Source organism: Priapulus caudatus, unplaced genomic scaffold (assembly GCF_000485595.1).
Source record: "Priapulus caudatus unplaced genomic scaffold, Priapulus_caudatus-5.0.1 Scaffold350, whole genome shotgun sequence".
In the NCBI taxonomy this organism is placed as follows: domain Eukaryota; kingdom Metazoa; phylum Priapulida; class Priapulimorpha; order Priapulimorphida; family Priapulidae; genus Priapulus; species Priapulus caudatus.
This window is the reverse complement of record NW_014577411.1, coordinates 160,672-174,388: the sequence shown is the minus strand read 5'-3', so window position 1 is coordinate 174,388 and position 13,717 is coordinate 160,672. Positions and strand designations below refer to the sequence as shown.

Sequence of the window (13,717 nt, the reverse complement as noted above, 5' to 3'; positions counted from 1 at the left end):
CTTATTCTTATTCTTATTCTTCTTCTTATTTTTCTTCTTCATGAGGTGTGACTTAGCTTGGGTAAAGCCAGGTAGTCAGCCCATTTAGCCAAATTGGCACTGTGGGTGGTCACAGCCAGAGTTGCTTTGCGCCCTCAGTGGTTCACATGCACTGCTCACATTGCGAGGACCTCGAAACACGCAAACACACCACACAAAAATTTACCACCTCACAGACCTTTCTGGCCGAGGGAAACACTGTACTAGTACTACTAGTAGTAGTAATTAAGACTAAAAGGGCGATGAAATTTTGAGTGGTGTAAGTGGAATGCTATGAGCATTGGCATTGTCACCTTGTGGCAGTGTAGTGGGGTGAGCTAAAGCAAAGTTGTGTGTGCGTACATGCGTGCGTGCTTTCATGTAAAGTAACCAGGAACCAGGAATCTGAGCAACTGTAACCTGGGGTTTGAGTGAGTCGTTACCACTTACCTGGAATCTCAGGACTAGCAGGAGACCATTTATGGCATCCTATGTGGTTTCCTTACATGTAAAGTACTGACATCTCAGTTCATTATATGGCAATGGTCCTGCACTGTATTAAGCCATAAAAGGGATACTTCATGGTATACGATACTATACGGTGTACTATACGATAGGATACCTCTTTCTCAATGCCCCTTGGGTTCGCCTATTTTTAGCTCATCTGACATAGTCATGATGCAGCTTGTAGAATCGCCAATGATCGTAACGTCCGTCCGTCGGAAGCGTCCGTCCGTCAACAGTTGGGCAACAAAATCTTAAGCGCTCGACGTACGGTCTCACGATATTCGGCGACGTGGGGGTGGTAATCCGAAAACGAGTTGGGATGTCGAAGCTGGGGTCAAAGGTCAAAGCGTCGAGAGGTTGTAAAAAGAAGGGGGAACATTCACTCCTTAACTTAAGGTATTAGGAGGAAAATGCAGAATGCGGCACAAATCTAAAACGGCTCGAACCTAGGCTCGCTGATAGTCGGTGATATATGCATCATGGTTAGGAAAAGCCATCACTGTGCCGAAAATGGAGTCACAGGCCGGTCAAAGTCGTCAGGGCACAGGGCAGATTTTAGACATTTTCTGAGGACATGGTGTGACGAGAACAGCGATTGGAAACTTTTTTTTGTTTCAGGCGGTGGCACCTAGTATTTTATGGCTTTATTGAAAGGACCATGAAATGTGCTTTCACTGACGGTGCGAAGAGTAAGTGTCTGATAACCTTTTGACCCTCAAAGGAGGGATTTAAACATGGATTTTGTTAACTGTTACTGTGTTAGAAAGAATTTGACTGCTGGGTTTGCTAGTAGAATCTATACATGCCTGGATGTGTGAGGCTACAATGTCACAATGAAATTTCAAAGGCTAAATTTGCTTGAAGAAGGTTTATGCTCCTTAAATCGTATAATTTCTATGGCATTCTGTACTGTCAGTTATGTTACATGTAACGTATGCCACTGCCAGTGGCTACTGCCAGTGCATGTGTTGGTGATAGTACTGTGTAGTTTTTGCCTGCGTTAATTGGTTACAGGTGGCCAGCTCTCTATGCAATTTGCAGCCTGTAGGCTTGCGTAGGTAAATGGATGAGTGCTTACCTACTCTGTTTTGCGAAATAGTTGTTGCTAAGTACTACGTACGATGAGAGGCTTCCATCTTTAATCTGAAGACACTTAAACGTACGCGCCATCTTGTGGCAACTTTTCATAACGATCCCAACGAACATTCCTTTGAGAAGGTTCCTGATACCATCCCTGTGCATTCCCATGTTTAGGCGTGTATGTGAACACATTTGGGACTAACAGGGTTTACTAGAATCCCACACTCCACCACAGAGTCACCGCAGTAGACGTTAGATGAGCGCCTGTCGCTCGCGCGGCACTTGTTGAAGTTTTATGTAATAAAAAATCAAGTATAGTTTTTATGTATATATACCTACTTTTTCAGTGTTAACCTATTGTGGACATGTGCTAGATGATAATAGCACTGTGGATCAATGCAATATACAAGCAGGAGCTACGATATATGCATTACAAAGAAAATGTGACCAAGCAAAAACCAAAGGTGAAGCATGTATATATATATCTTATCATATGTAGTTATGGACTTTTATAATGTATGTACATTACATATTTTTCCGATACTATCATTGTGGATGTGTATAAGCAAACCATTTTGGAAAGGTGATAGATAATGTGTTTTTCTACAAATGTGTTGATTTAATTAAACAAATGTTCATGTTTCATAATAAATAATTAACAAAGATAATTTCTTATTCACCAGTAATTCCTAACATACAGCTATAATCAAGAGTGCATAATAGAGAAGAGTATGACACGGTTTTAACAGCGTTTTGCATAGTTTACAACTTGTAAATATTCTATCAATATGTGAATAAATATATTCAAACTTTTACCTTGTTTCGTCTATGATTCTCCCTTAATCATATGACACCATAAATTACCTGAAAATCGTATGTGGCTTCAAAAAAGTTATTTGAATACGACACGCGTTTCGCCACAGTTTTTACGCATGTGATGCATGTTTTAGACCAAACTTTGATATGGGATTAGCGTTCTATTGTCTATGACGGTACGCTGGGGCCGTAAGGGAATCAGCTGCTAGCTAGCTGGCCGTGAGCAAATTTATTTTTAGCTTGCTGGAAACGCTGCAAGACTGAATACAATTCGATGCCTAATATCACTTACGGCCCTAAAGTTCCTGTCAATAGACAATAGAACACTAATCTCGATGGAAAGTTTAGTCTAAAAACATGCATCCGTGCATGAAAAACTGTGCGAAACCGTGTCGTATTCAAATAACTTTTTTGAAGAACACATACGATTTTCATGGTAAATTTGTGGTGTCATATGATTAAGGAGAATCATAGACGAAAACAAGGTAAAGCTTGAATATATTTATTTACATATTGATAGAATATTTACAAGTTGAAAACTATGCAAAACGCTGTTAAAACCGTGTCATACTCTTCTCTATTATGTGCTCTTGATATAATGCTACGTATTTAAATTCAGGTTTCTTACAGAATTGGAATAATAATAGGTGTGGGGTCATGAAATAGGTATGAGACAATAAAAGTTATAGCTTCTACTATATTTGGATTGTTGTGCTATAGATGTGGCGATGCTAGATGTACTAATGTGCCTGCAACCCCCAGATTTGCTGAATAATCACCATTTCTGACAAGTTATTTATAGCTCCAAGTGGCCAGCTGTTATAATGCATCCCAGACAAAATACCATGGTTTTTTAAAACTTTAGCTGTGATTCACCGTTTTACGTGAAGGGACGACTTTTAATAAATGGTAATGAAGAAAGGTTTTTTCGTGTTTTGTTGACATTGCAGAAACCATTGAAAAGGTGAAGTCCAAGAACTGGTGACTGCACTTCAACAGCATTCTTGAGTCCTTCATCAAGAAACATGGTAGTGTGGATGATGACTATTTTATATATATATCTTTCTGTATACGTTAATACTACACTTTGAAGCTGGTGCACTAAAATTAAGTTTGGAAAGAAATTAACTGTAGAGAATGTGCTTTTTTTATTGCTAATTCACAATCCCCTTTCTTGTTCTGACTTAAATTTATGCTATAAACTCTGCAGGTTCACCAAATGTTGGCCAATCCTAAAGTGATGGCCAATATTTGTGCATCTACTCCAGGTCTGGCAAGCAACCCCATAGCTCTTGGTGAGTATATTTACCTAATCGGTGTTTTTATATCGTTAAATACAATTGTATTATTGTAGATGGTTTATTGGTGGTAAAGCTTATTGTAAATCTGCAAGCCATAGAGTCAAACCTGATAATGTAACACTGCTGATGCTATACTTGTAAACTCCTCGAAATCTATTAAAATGTAAGATCAGATCTTCCATGTTAATGTTGCTCGTGGTTTTATGATGTATATATAAGCAGACATGATCCTGTACTCATGGTGTGATCATTAACCTATGCAGGTATCCTGCATGATCCTGTACTCATGGTTTTGGTCGTGTCCGTACACAGTATCCTGCATGATCCTGTACTTATGGTTTGATCGTGTACATACACAGGTATCCTGCATGATCCTGTACTCATTGTTTGATCATTAACCTATGCAGGTATCCTGCACGATCCTGTACTCATGGTTTGATCATTAACCTACACAGGTATCCTGCACGATCCAGTACTCATGATTTGATCGTGTACATACACAGGTATCCTGCATGATCTGTACTCATGGTTTGATGATGTGTGTACACAGGTATCCTGCACGATCTTGTACTCATGGTGTGATCATTAACCTATGCAGGTATCCTGCACGATCCTGTACTCATGGTTTGATCGTATCCGTACACAGGTATCCTGCACGATCCTGTACTCATGGTTTGATCGTGTACATACACAGGTATCCTGCACGATCTTGTACTCATGTGGTTTGATCGTGTACATACACAGGTATCCTGCACGATCCTGTACTCATGGTTTGATCGTGTGCGTACACAGGTATCCTGCACGATCCTGTACTCATGGTTTGATCGTGTGTGTGTATGCAGGTATCCTGCACGATTCATGTACTCAATGGTTTTGATCGTGTACATACACAGGTATCTCTGCACGATCCTGTACTCATGGTTTGATCTGTGTGCGTACACAGGTATCCTGCATGATCCTGTACTCATGGTTTGATCGTAGATGCATACACAGGTATCCTGCATGACCTGTACTCATGTTGATCTCGTGCGTACACAGTATCCTGCACGATCCTGTACTCATGGTTTGATCGTGTGCATACACAGGTATCCTGCACGATCCTGTACTCATGGTTTGATCGTGTGCATACACAGGTATCCTGCACGATCTGACTTTATGGTTTGATCGTGTGCATTACACAGGTATCCTGCACGATCCTGTACCTCATGGCTTTGATCGTGTACATTAACACAGGTACCTGCAACGATCCTGTACTCATGGTTTGATCGTGTGTGTACACAGGTATCCTGCACGATCCTGTACTTGTGGAGCTCCTCGCCGACCCGACGAACATTCAGCGGACCATCGACATGCACCCGGAGCTTTACCTCGCGATTGTCGCTCTTGCCTCGGCCATCAATGAGGAGACAGCAACCGCTGCCTCCGCCGGCGCTGGCCCCTCAGGCAGCAGGACCGGTACGATGCTCAGTGCTCCCCCTGGTGTACAATAAGCGAGTTGGGCTAGTAGAGTAGAAACCCTGCAGTCTCCTGGGAGACACGTCATTTGTAGACTCTCTCCATGTCGCTCGGTTGGTCGCCTTCCGCTCCATTTCCTTCCAGGTGTAGCCCTTCTTCTTGAATTCCGCCTCCGAGTTTCGCCTCCAGGTTGCTTTAGGCCTTTCTAAGTATGATGCTCAGTGTACCTGGTTATATTATATTATATTCCTGGTATATGATACGCGAGTCGGGCTGCCTCGCTGATTTTTTCATCCACCTCGCCCAATATTTGCTGAAATTGACGTCTCGCTGCAAATTCTCGCCTCTCCCAAGTCGTTATTCCGCCGGTGTTCCCTAGTCCCACGAGGGTTTATCGAGCTGGACGTGATACTTCATTTATTTCCTTCTATTCTCAGATGCCTACTCGTTAGATAGGATGTCAGATGATGATGATGATGTTGCAGCAGCATCCGCACAGGTAATTAGCCCATGATAGAGGATTAATCTTAATGAATGTTTTATGTCATAAACCAGCAAACCTACCTACAATCTGACAATTCCATGCACATCTGAAAAGAGCATTTATATAATCTTGATGTAAGCTACCTGTGTTCATAAAATGCTTTTGTACACATTAAAGTATTGCACACAATATGTCCCCTTTTCCAGAGATTTGTATGTCTGTATGCTGAGTTTTAGTTTGAATTTTAGGATAAATAGTTGTGAGTGATACAAGGGACACTGTGAATCTGTCTTCTCGGTTGATGAATCCGTGTTGAGTTACTTAGTCCTGATTAGAGATCCCAAGATATCTGCAGGTTAACATACCCCTTGGATTCCCAGATTTGCACTTAGATTTGCATGCTAGTGTTGTTATGTACACTATGAATAGCAACGATACAGAGGAATAATCTGTTTGCTTGACTGATGCAGGCATCTCAACCTATCACATCCTCCCAGCTGGCTTCAGCACTGGCATCTGCGACAGCGTCGGGAGCTACTTCCCAACCTGTGAGTGCATCACGTCTTTGCTTTTTTGCATAACTACACATACCGTCATCGCAGCCTCATATTATCAGTGTTTCAGCGTCCATCTTATATATGCTTGTTTACATCCAATTATGCCTACCCCACATGGTCATGGCTAAACTGCGTGTAAGGCAGGAACATTAAGTTTAGAAGGCTTGATCACTAATACTGATTGCCTGCGCAATACATTTATGTATGGACTGCAAATAACAATGTTCAAAGGAAGGGACAGTGTCTTACTGCGATAAAGACCCTGTGAAGTGTGTGTTGGTACCTCGCTCAGTCTCATGCCCGAACTTATTATGTATAATTTTATTATATATTGATATATTCATTGTTTCGTAGGGTGGCGTCATCACGACGGATTTGTTCCATCAAGCTATGCAGCAGGCTCTTGGACTAGCCCCTGGTGAAGCTAATGCCGATAGTGAAATGGGCCAGGTCCCACATGGTCCTCCGACTAGTGGCCAGCCTCAAAGCGAACACGAGAGAGAAGTATGGCAGTCATGCGTTCAATGCAAGCTAATGCAAACATTAGCTTTGTGCGTTGCTTGAAAATCCCCTCTCATATCTTGTTTCCCATCCCGTGTAGCTCGTCACAGCATTTCACGGGGGGAGGGGCGAGGTCAGTAATAGTGGCATCTTTTGTCTAGTCATCGAGTTTACGACAAACAAGAATTACCACCGACACAGGAAATTGCACGGAAATGCACGTGCACTCACGTACTTTCAGCGTTCCACCTAGGCTTACCTGTAGGGCTCAACACTTTACCTGTAGGGTCAATTTTCCTATAAACATCGGAATTCAGAAGCTCTACCTATACCACTTGAGAAGAAATATTAAAAATTAAGATATAAAATATAAAATATGAATATAATATAATATAATATATAAAATATATAATATATAAAAAATAAAATTAAAATTAAAATGTAAAAATAATAAAAAAATAAAAAAATAATTAATTTAATATAATATATTTAATATTTATTTTTTATATAAATCGTCTTTGCTCTCTCGCTACGCTGTGGTATCGTGCTTGATGTGGGGTTCGCTTGCTTACAGGTGCAGCTGCAAACGCTGCGCGACATGGGCATCACAGACGACGCGATCAGCAGACGCGCGCTCGAGGTTACCAACGGCGACGTACAGGCCGCACTCGAACTCATATTCGGAGACGGGATATGAATGCAACGCTGCGTAATGGGAATCTCAAGGGCCGGCGAGGGAGTCGCGGTGCGGGATACGACTGGAATGTACGGCAGTCGGTGACGTAACCCAGCTCTTAAAATGGATAAACCTCGCAGCTAAATGCATATATATACCTACTGCGAGCTTGCATATGTTGCAAAAATTCACTACAGCTCATTTGTATTGCTACTTTCGTAATATTTCTTCTCAAAAGCTAAACGAAATTACTTCTCTTACGAAAGTAGCACCACAGTGATGTTTACACATCCGGGACACAGTGGAGCGATCGGCTCGATTCATTAACAGTTCCTTTCTATGATAAAACAAGTTATAATATATTATTCGATGTTTATTCAGTACAAAATTGTAAAATTTGTTTAAATCATATTTTAATCTATATTACTTATGTAATCAGGAAACAAATATAGTGTTTTCGTTCCAGGAACTATTTGCGCTAGCGTAGGGCTACTGCTAGCTGTGTAACATTACCGTGTCGGATGCGATTTTGAAAATGCCAATGTTTGTAGCGCATTTCTGGCTCACTGCAAGTATGCTCACAGTATGTCTATATAGGCTTTGTTGCGAGGTTTATCCATTTTAAACGACTGCTCCGGTTGTCAAGGATGCCACCGTTATAGCATTTTGTTTTCCATATAAACAACGAAATGCCGCGACATGTTGATAGCAGTTTCTGGTCTCCCTCGTGAACGGTTTGAAGTACCGAAATCACCCTTGTAAATTGGTATCATTGTGTGTACGTTTGTATTTATTGACAGCTGTAAATTTCAGGAAGTGAATCAGAATGATAGAATGCCAACTGTGGTAGATTATCCGTAACAAGCTGTTTTTGTATTATTTGGTGATGTTGGCTTTTTAAAATTCTTTTTATTCATTGGGTGACATGTAACTTGTGAAAACATAAGACTTATTCAACTTTTAATTAAAAAAATTTAATTTCCAATACACCAGGAAAAAAATTTACATCCCTTCACAAAGACTAAAGCTGAAGTATATATCGAAATATCCATTTGAAATTTTCAACATGTCCGTTAACTGTAATACTACAGTACTACTACATTATCCGTATTCTGACGAACCTAAATATACAAAATTCGTAGTATTGGTACATTACCTAAACCAAAATCCACACAGGGACTGGCTGATCTAGGCTAAGCATTCCAAGACTTTTTAGTGTTAACAATTTCCAAACACAATGGTAGAAGACTTGACACCAGGAAATTTATTACAAAATATTAAGTAGTAAATCAATAAAAGCCTATAGTTATCAACAACTTATACAAAATATAACACCTTGCCAACATACAACTAAAATCCTTAAATTAAATGCAATGTGCCAGATGTGCATTCCTGTATTAACAAACCCGTCATTAGTTTACCTATACTTCAACATGATGGAAGTATAAAACCTGCAAATTTCTCTTAGTTGTTTCTTAACAATAAATACAGTTAAAAATGTGATGGATAATCGATCAACTCATTAACAAATATTCCCTTTTCGCTCCTTTACCCTTCTCAAATTGCAAAACTACTTGCCCCCATTTCCAACTCTGGAACTTTTTCTGTGAGGATCCCAATGTGTGCAAACACATGAAAAACTTGTAGTATAACGTAAACGATAATGTACATGATTACAGTGACCCACGTGCAGTACTATCTTGGCTAGAGATACGGCGGGACAACCAGGACCAGTGGTAATCTACCACAAGCACTTATCTGACTGTGGGCACATTGATAGGCTCCCACCGTTTGTATAACCGATGAGAGCCTGCAGGTGGTGTATTGTAATCTCATTTTGATTAATGGCTACAGGTTTGCACTAAACCCTGGTGATTATCACAACGCCCAACCCTCCCTCCCACCGGTGACCCACGTAGCTTTCTATGTGCCTTCCTCCCTTTTGCCCAGTCACAGAAACACCTCAGCCATTTACGTCCACGCGATGACACAGTGCCATTTTTCATTCTTGATTACATATTCCTCTGTTCTTCCTGGTAACACTGTGACCTAATCCATTGCTTCCATTTTGAAGCTAAATGCAGTGTTAAATAGTGCCAATAGACCAACTCACGATGAGGGTAAGGTTAGAATTATGGAGTAATAATACGTAACAATAACCACAATCTTACCACCAACTCTTAACCTTATCCCAAAGTGAAACCCTAACACCATGAGTGAGCAACGCATTGATCCTCCAGGGTTATCACTCAAAAGTGCATAAAATATACCAGTGTATTTACTTGTGCACACATTATATTGGAATGCTAGGCTTCATACACAATTAATCCAAGCAGAAGTGAATATAAACAAGTGTTTTTTTATTCACTTCTGATCAAAGTAATGTTGTATAGCTGCACGGTCATTTCGTGCAACTATTCTTAGCACCGGAATTTACACTGCAGGGTTTCTTCTGAGGGAAAATTAGAGGAAGGAGGTAATGGCCAGTTTGGAAAAAAAAACCTGGGCATGATGGATTTAAAGGAAATAACGGAAAAGTTTAGACCCCCCTTCACATGACGCAATAACCACACATAGCAATCTAAATATGCCAGAAGCACGTGGTGATCTATGTATTTTTGGGTTGACAGTTGACATTATTTTGACAACGGCGGGTAAATACCGGAACATTTTCACAACGGCGATGTTAAATTTGACAATGGCGTTGCGCCACTATGCCTCTTATGTATAAGAAACCCTGCACTGCCACGATTGACGGCGTATGCTGCCTACATGAAACCTGCAAGAATTCTATAAACATATAGTAACGATGTTGCTCTTGTAATAAATAGCTTGAAAAATTGGCCGATAAAGCTTTTGCATACAAACAGAACTGCTAGAAAGATATTACACACGAAAACTAGCTTAAAAACGTTTCTTGTGCATCCACACGCTTTGTTGACAAAACTGAGAGCAAACAGGACAAAGTTCGGATAACACTGTAAACATGAAATTTTTTACTCCCCAGTCGTTCACTGTTACCTCTACCATACACCTTCAGTTTCCTTTAGTAGGGTAGTGTTTGTCAAAACATATCAAGCAATGACAGATTTTGCCGCAGTAGTTACGGCCATGCTGCCACCTGGTGACAGTTTACGCAGTCTACACAATTACTCAGCGGACCAATAATAAGTTAATTATCTTCACACTAGCGATTTTGTCTTCCAGTGTGCCACTCTCACAACATCAAGATTCCTATGAGATTGAAATGTACGCCATGTGGAAGCACCCCCTGCACTGTGCTACGGGACACATTTGCAACAGCAATACCGTCATTGGCATCAAAGCAGGTTGGATCACCTGAACAATAGTCGACCAAATAGTCCTATCATATAGACTAAAGAAATCTGCAGTTACCAGAGTAGCAATGATGCTTGTCCATAAAGTACTGGCTGAATATATCCTGGATATTACCATAACATAATCTTAAATGCACTGTTCGTATGCGTTTAATACCTGTTCTCAAAAACAACTAGAAATTAAACTAAGAGGTGTCAACACGGCAAACATATTCAATAGATAATCGTCACGTGTATGTGTCTGCAATAACAACGGCATATGCTCTAACCCACATGTGCCATCGGGATGTTTTGCCAACTGGTTGCCATGGCGACATGTCCTTGTCCCTCGTAGTCCCTTCATGCATACACACTGTCATCCACATGCCATCCACCTCTCTCGAGCAACTGTCTTAGGTATCAAAAATAATCTGTTAGCTAGCAACGGCGCATCCCTCTCACTTCTTCTTCTTCGGCTGGTTCTCCTTCTCCTTTCGCTGCTGCTTCAACTTCTTCTTCTCCTCCTTCTTGCGCTCCTTGTCACGAAGACGCATGACAAGCTTGTAGGTGAAGAAGGCTGCAAGTAAAACAACGTATGCGTTAGGTACCGTAGTAGTGCAGGGAGCATACGGAGAGACATATGGCATGTAGGAGCAAACAGACATGGGAACAGTCATCGTACGACAAACTCACAGGACATAGACAGCCAGATATATTTTTCGGCCAGCACTCATGTGAGCACACACTGTTCGGGAATTGTGAGCTCGCATGACAAACATCTGAAAGTCAAACGGACGTGAACGCATAAACTGCGCACGGATGCTCTGGTTAATAGTCGTTGATTCCAAAGGGTTAAACTCCGAGAGCGAACGTCGTTGAGAGGATGGGTGAGCCACCTACCCATGACAAGCACCGCGAACAACACTGGCAACACGTTTAACATGAACCAGGTCCAGAACTCCTGCTGCGGCACCGCAGGCACCGCAATCGCTTCTTCCGCCTCGGATTTACTCTCCCTAATCGCTTTAAAAACCCACTCCCTCTGCTCCTCAGTCAACTGATCGAACATAGACGCGTCAGGCATCGCATTCTCTCCTTCCATATCCTCCATGTCTAACTATAATGCTAGCTGCCACGAGGCATCTGCTCACGCAAGCTACGTGTGTACCAAAGGGCACTCCTGTAAGGAGTGTAATCTGTACACAGCAAGCAGCCGAGCACAATATACCGTTACAGACTCCCGTGGTGCATAGGTCAACGAGCTACATAGTCGTTGCCGATAGTGTACGCTTGCAAACGTGGCAAAATGACGAAACGGTGGTTGTTCGGCAACCTTTCATTGCCGTGGGAACGTGACAGATGTGACAAGTATATAAGTGCACGTATATATGCAGATGCGACAGAGAAGGCTGATGCTTAATAACTAGGTAACAGATACCACAATGTTATCAATTTTAGAGATTAACAGAGGAGGTCATCGGTCTCGCAAGCAAGACTTTGCCACACTACTACACTAATCAGATTAGCTAGTAATGAAATAATGTAACATGATGCAAAGCGATCATCATGTTCTAAAAGTGCATTATCCGAACCATGTCCGGAGGATGTGCGTTGTGCCTTTTGAAGCAGGAACTAAAAAAATTGTAAATAAAAAAATTAAAATTTTTAATTTTTAAAACTCAATAAAATTTTTACGGTTGCTGGGAATAAATAGGGTCGGTCGGGACACCGTAACCACACCTATATTTTGTTTTGGCCTCACTAGAAACATCACAGCATCATATATATAGAACCATAAACTTTACATTAACAACACAATTTCTTTAATCAAATTTTCAAAATAAAGAATCATATTTGTGCTCAACTTGCATGGCATACACCATTTTGAGACGGCCATGTGGAAGATAGGTACGCGCCAATTTACTGTGTCTGTACCTAACATGTTTTACCGTCGTTAAATAAAGTTTTTACTTACTACTTACTATGCCCTATAGAAGAGAGAAGGGATGTAGACGTGTGGGCAAGTGCAAAGATAAAGAAGAACTTGGAAAAGCAAAAGAATTAGAGTAGAGAAGGTAAAGAAGGGGGAAATGTGGCGAAGGACAGGGAGAGAATCGAGAGAAATTACTGTACTTTTTCCCCCTCATCAATGTCCTACATTGACTATATCTCTGCCTCGTCTACATTCTTGATCCCCTTCTTCTATTGCATCCAACTTCACTATTTCTTTTAGCTCCTCCAAATTCCATTCCATCCCATATATATATATATATCAGAAGTAGATAATAGGGAAGGAGTGTGACTTCAATAAACATGGGAAATTCGTCATTTACTAGCCTTAGAATACCTGCGATTAACTAGGAGTAACTCAACCAACTTGAGCTCAAATCGTACACAGTACATTTGCCTAGCATCGTGCCAAATCGTTTCCTCGTATCACCCGCAATCCGGAGATACAGACTAAAACGGACGACACGATTCTCCATTCTGTTGCCAGCAACTCGACTCCATAACCCGCCTAACTTAAAACAATAGGCAGCTACTAACGACTCTTGCGCACTCTTGTGCCCTCGGCGATGCGGTATGCAATAATATTGATTGATAATAGGGCTCCTCATATAGCCCTATTGCCTCAATCAGTTGATCCGTTTACCACAGCATTAATAGTTCGCAGAGGCTACGCATCCGGACATCCACTCACACAGTGATCGCGCGACTCGCGTACACGCATGATTGCGCAACAGGACGCTCTGCTGATTGCCGAAAATATACAATATATGCACTGCTGCCGTCTATCCTTTCATCCGTCCTCTCTCGCTCTCTCTCTTTCTTTCACACACACACACGCGCACACCTCTCTCCCTCTCACCCCTCTAGCTCTCTCTCTCTCACACACACACACGCCTCTAGCTCTCTCTCTCTCTCACACACACACACGTCTAGCTCTCTCTCTCACACACGCACGCACGCACGCACGCACGCACGCACGCACGCACGCACGCACG

General features: G+C 41.5%; 1 protein-coding gene and 1 long non-coding RNA gene across 2 annotated transcripts in view; one reads left to right on the top strand and one right to left on the bottom strand.

The window, feature by feature from the left end:
* Window positions 1–7,581, top strand: part of LOC106809391 (ubiquitin-like protein 7) — an 11,899-nt gene extending 4,318 nt beyond the window's left edge. The window contains exons 2-9 of the mRNA XM_014812456.1: window positions 1,953–2,069; window positions 3,372–3,449; window positions 3,632–3,716; window positions 5,004–5,177; window positions 5,615–5,676; window positions 6,132–6,209; window positions 6,573–6,722; window positions 7,294–7,581. Of these exons, the coding sequence (XP_014667942.1) occupies window positions 3,447–3,449; window positions 3,632–3,716; window positions 5,004–5,177; window positions 5,615–5,676; window positions 6,132–6,209; window positions 6,573–6,722; window positions 7,294–7,416 (675 nt within the window). The 5' untranslated portion in view covers window positions 1,953–2,069; window positions 3,372–3,446 and the 3' untranslated portion in view covers window positions 7,417–7,581. The remainder of the gene's footprint in view (window positions 1–1,952; window positions 2,070–3,371; window positions 3,450–3,631; window positions 3,717–5,003; window positions 5,178–5,614; window positions 5,677–6,131; window positions 6,210–6,572; window positions 6,723–7,293) is intronic.
* A 766-nt stretch (window positions 7,582–8,347) lies between these two features.
* The window catches only part of LOC106809396, a 5,854-nt gene continuing 484 nt past the window's right edge, over window positions 8,348–13,717 (bottom strand). The window contains exon 2 of the long non-coding RNA XR_001393869.1: window positions 8,348–11,289. This is a non-coding gene — a long non-coding RNA (uncharacterized LOC106809396). The remainder of the gene's footprint in view (window positions 11,290–13,717) is intronic.